Source organism: Quercus lobata, chromosome 8 (assembly GCF_001633185.2).
Source record: "Quercus lobata isolate SW786 chromosome 8, ValleyOak3.0 Primary Assembly, whole genome shotgun sequence".
NCBI lineage: Eukaryota > Viridiplantae > Streptophyta > Magnoliopsida > Fagales > Fagaceae > Quercus > Quercus lobata.
Window position 1 is genome coordinate 3,012,067 of NC_044911.1, and position 4,687 is coordinate 3,016,753.

At 35.5% G+C, this 4,687-nt stretch overlaps 1 protein-coding gene across 1 annotated transcript; it reads left to right on the plus strand.

Annotated features, from left to right (window-relative positions):
- The first annotated feature begins 2,258 nt into the window (after positions 1-2,258).
- On the plus strand, positions 2,259-4,183 carry LOC115955515 (disease resistance protein RPM1-like). Its single transcript, XM_031073646.1, has 3 exons — positions 2,259-2,389; positions 2,519-2,796; positions 3,318-4,183. Exons 1-3 carry the CDS (start codon positions 2,259-2,261, stop codon positions 4,181-4,183), a joined length of 1,275 nt encoding a protein of 424 aa, XP_030929506.1.
- The last annotated feature ends 504 nt before the right edge of the window (positions 4,184-4,687 follow it).

Consider the following 4,687-nt stretch of genomic DNA (forward strand, 5'->3'; position numbering starts at 1 on the left):
ATTCATTAGATTTCATTTTCAATAATTTTCCCGTGCACCGCACGGGTTAGCGACTAATTGTTATAAAAGTAGGTTGTTACTTCTGAATCTGATTTTATTTCTTTTACATCTGGTAACTTAATGATTTGTATGCACTTAACTATGGCCAGTGATTCAAGAAAGAAACAAAAATTGCAGAAAGTGCAGTAAGCTTAGTTATACAAAATTTGATCCCGTTGTTTGTCCAAGAAGTGAAATTGCTTAATGGTGTCCTTGAAGAAGTTATAAGCATTAGACGTGAAATGGAAATGATTCAGCCTTTTCTCAAGGATGCTGATACAAGGGCTGAGAAGGATGACATGAGCAATGTAGCAAGGACATGGGTAAAATAGGTGAGAGAAGAAGCTTATCACATAGAAGATGTCATTGATAAATACATTCTTCATTTTGCAAAACAACCTCATAGGCGAAGGAAATTCTGCCATTTCCTCTAGAAGGTTTTTCTCATTACTATAAACCTAAAAGCTCGACATGTGATAGACTCTGAGATTCAAGGTGTCAACAAGATGCTCGAAGACATTAGAAAGAGAGGTGAAAGATATGGCTTTAATGCAAAAGAGCAAGGCACATCTAACAGTGATACTATAAGTGACACATGGCATGATCCTCGAATGGCATCCCCTTTCATTGAGGAAGTCGAGGTTGTGGGCATTGAGTGCCCGTTTGTTTCAACTTTTAGAAGCTGAAACATGCTTTTTGAAACCAAATTTATAAAATGTGCGTTTGGTAAATTTTAAAAGTTGCGTTTTCTAAAAAAGCTACGTTTTCATTTGTGAAGGAAAAGCGCGTTTTGCAAAAGCAACCCTAAGGTCCATTGCAAAAAAGCGATGGTGTGTTTCATGTTACCGTTGTGCAAATTTCCCAAAAACCCAATTTTATCCCTTTGTTTATAACACAATTTTACAAAGGAACCCAATAATGAAATCAGAACCAAAAAAAAAGAAAAGAAAACTGATCTAACCCATTTTTGTCGCATGTCATTGGCAGTGGGGAAGAGATCAAGCAGCAGTGGGGAGGAAGACAGGCGACAGTGAAGGTAGAGTAGATCAGTAGTCGACGGAGGTGTGTTAAGCAAGACAGGCGGCAGTGAAGGCAGAGATCAAGCACTGATTTGACCCATTCCTCCCTTTTGGATTTCCCCCTCTATCTTCGTTTGATGAGTATCAAATGGTGTGGTGTGTGTGACCTTTAAGTTTGTGTGTTTTGATGGGATAAAGGGAAAGAAACTTGCAGATGAAGTGGTAAGAGAAAAGAGAGAAAGGAAGAAGGAAAAAAAAAAGAAAAAAAGAAAAAGAAAAAGAGAGCTATGTGGCAACTGGAACGTTCTAGAGGAAGTGGTTGGGAAAAAGGGGAAATAAGGAAAAAAAAATGAAAAGAAAAGTGGAACGTTCTGGAGTGGTAGGGAAAAAGGGAAAAAAAATAAAAAAAAAATAAAAAAACAAAAGTGGAACGCTCTGCAGGAAGTGGTAAGGGAAAAAGGGAAAAAAGAAAAAAGAAAAAAACTGGAATATTCTGGAGGAAATGGTAGGACAAAAAAACAAGAGAAGGGTACGTGTGTGGAGGAGAAAAAAAGAGGGGGAAAAAAGAAAAAAAAAAAGAAGGAAATATGGATGAAAAAAAAAAGAGTAAAGAAATAAGGGAAAAATAAAATAAAGAATGAGTAATTAAAATTGAGAAATGCTATCACAATATTTTCACAATAAATCTTAAGTGGTAAGTTATTATTAGTTAATATTGGTGAGAAAAAAATAATTTTTTTAGAAACTTCGAAAGATCTTTTTAGAATAATTTTTTAGAAATTTTTATATATAAAAAAAAATTAGAAAGTATTTTCACAATACTTTAATATACATTTTCTTTTTTGGTAATTTATTACTCAAACCGCCACTTTTATAAGTACTAGCCAAACACTCAGCTTTTTCGAAAAGCACTTTTTAACAGTTTTTACCAAACACTTAGCTTTTTCATACTGCACTTTTTAAAAACTCCACTTTTTCAAAAAGTCCAGTTTTAAAAAGCTGAAACAAACTCACCCTGAGTCTCATAGAGACAAATTCATAAACTGGTTGATAGAAGGACCATCTAATCGCATAGTGTTTTCAGTGGTCAGCATTGGTGGCCTTGGCAAGACCACTCTTGTCAAGAAAGTATACGATAATGATAAGGTGACAATACACTTTGATTGTCATGCTTGGATAATTGGGTCTTAATCATACAAGATGGAGGAGCTATTAAGGGATATGATAAAGCAATTCTACAAGGCAAGGAAGGAGTTTGCTCCTAGGGAAATTGATACAATGAAAGTGGTATCACTAATTGAAGAATTGAAGAACTATTTACATGAACAAAGGTATTTGGTATTTTTTGATGATATATGGGATACAGGATTTTGGGACCATATAAAATGTGCTTTCCCCTGTAATGACAAAGGCAATAGAATAATAATCACAACTCGAAATTAAGATGTTGCTCCTTCTAGCAATGAATCTTTAGATTATTATGTGTACAAGTTGCCATCTCTACCATTTGAAAAAGCCTTTGAAGTCTTTTGTAAGAAGGTGTTCCAACGTGAAGGGGGGCAATGTCCTCCAGATTTTGTTGACTTTTCTCGTGGCATAGTTGAGAGATGCAGAGGGTTACCATTAGCAATTGTGGCCATAGGTGGTCTTTTTTCAACCAAAGCCAAGGTAGTCTCTGAGTGGAACAAAGTTCTTGATAGTCTTAGTTCAAAGTTTGAGAGTAATTCTCGTCTTAGAAGTATCACTAGAATTCTAACTTTCAGTTATCATGATCTACCTTACAACCTCAAAGCATGTTTTTAATATTTCAGAATGTTTCTAGAGGATTGTTCCATTAATTATGCAAGACTAACTCGGCTATGGATAGCTGAAGGTTTTGTAAAAGAAAAGAAAGGGCAAACATTGGAAGTTGTTGCACAAGACTACTTGAACTAGCTTATTCGCAGAAGCTTGGTTCAAGTGGATAGGGAAGATTATATTGGGAGAATTCGAAATTGTCGAGTTCATGATATGATGCATGAGGTCATTCTATCAAGGTCAGAGGAATTGAGTTTTGGTTTGGTCTCTATGAAAAATTATTCAAATTATGAAAGAACTACTCGACGCCTCTCAATTCAGAAAATGTGAATACTAATTTGTAGAGTATTACTAATTCTCAAACTCATACTATTCTCATTTTGGAGGTGGATGAAATGCCGGATTCTTTTCTTACTACTTGTTTCGTAAACTTTAAGTTAATGAATATAATGGATTGTGAAGGTGCTCCTATTGATTACATTCTGAAAGAAGTTGGTAACCTATTGCATCTAAAATATTTAAGCCTAAGAGATACCAAAGTACAAATACTTCCGAAGTCCATAGGTAAACTGTACAACCTAGAGACATTGGATTTGAAATATTCCCTTGTGTCTGAACTACCAATAGAGATTAGTAGGCTCCGTAAGCTACGATATCTTGGAGCGTACATTAAAAACAATGATGTCGAATTCAAATTTGACTTTTTACAAGCTGTAAAGATACACTGTGGCATTCGGTGTTTACAATCCTTACAAAAGCTTTTTAAGATTGAAGCCAACAACAATGCCCTTATAACAGAATTGGGATATTTGGGACAATTGAGGAAGTTGGAGATCACTAAATTGAAGAGAGAAAATGGGATAGTTTTGTGCACTGTGCTAGAGAAAATGAGACACTTTCTTTCATTGAAAATCATGGCAACAAGTGAGGAAGAAGTTCTTGAATTACAATCAATGTCTTCTCCTCCACCCCTCCTACAAACTCTTGCCCTATTTGGGCGACTAGAAAAGGTGCCAGAATGGATTCCTAAACTCAAGAGTATTGTTAGAATTGGTTTATACTGGTTAAAATTGATGGATGATCCATTAAAAGTCCTTCAAGCTTTGCCTAATTTGAAGTATCTTTGGCTTTACAACGTATACGGAGGTGAGCAATTACATATTGAGGGAGAAGGCTTCCAGAAACTCAAGTTTCTTGGACTTGAAAGTTTGGGAGGATTGAATAGGTTGATGATAGACAAAGGTGCCCTACCTTTTCTTGAAAGGCTTCGAATTGGAGCTTGCCCACAGCTGAAGGAGGTGCCCTCTGGCATCCACCATCTTAAATGACTAAAAAATTTGCAAATTGATGAAATGCCAATTGATTTCGTTCTTAGTCTGCAACCAAATGAAGGCCCTGATTTTGGGAAAGTCAAGCATATTCCCTTTGTCACTTTCAGGTATAGGACTCGTGGAGAATACTACAAAAGATACATGGTTGGTGATTCAAAATTGTTTAAGCGTCTGCAAACTTGATTCATGGAGGACCAAAGTGCCCACACCACTTTCAGGAAATTACAGGTACATTCCCACCCACTTATCCGTTAGAACATTACATTTACAGTAAATTATCAAAGTCTTTCATACATTCTATTACAGCCACCATTTTAATTAATAGATAACAGAATCACAATCTGATGTTAGTAAATGAACTATATGAAATCTAATAATTTAAGATTGGTTTTGATTAATTTAGCTGAGGAACATAGTTTAAAAGGTTTGTAGCAAGTTGAATCTCATTGGCAGAAGTTTATTAATACATTCACTCCTAGTAACCAACCGGTTTTGTCCATA

What these genes read in the sequence shown, in the direction of transcription:
- LOC115955515 (XM_031073646.1), top strand. Translation starts at nt 2,259, where the DNA reads ATGGAGGAGCTATTAAGGGATATGATAAAGCAATTCTACAAGGCAAGG. An exon ending in AACTATTTACATGAACAAAG is followed by an intron (nt 2,390 to 2,518) that starts GTATTTGGTATT and finishes TGCTCCTTCTAG; the next exon opens with CAATGAATCTTTAGATTATT. An exon ending in GAGTAATTCTCGTCTTAGAA is followed by an intron (nt 2,797 to 3,317) that starts GTATCACTAGAA and finishes TGGATTGTGAAG; the next exon opens with GTGCTCCTATTGATTACATT.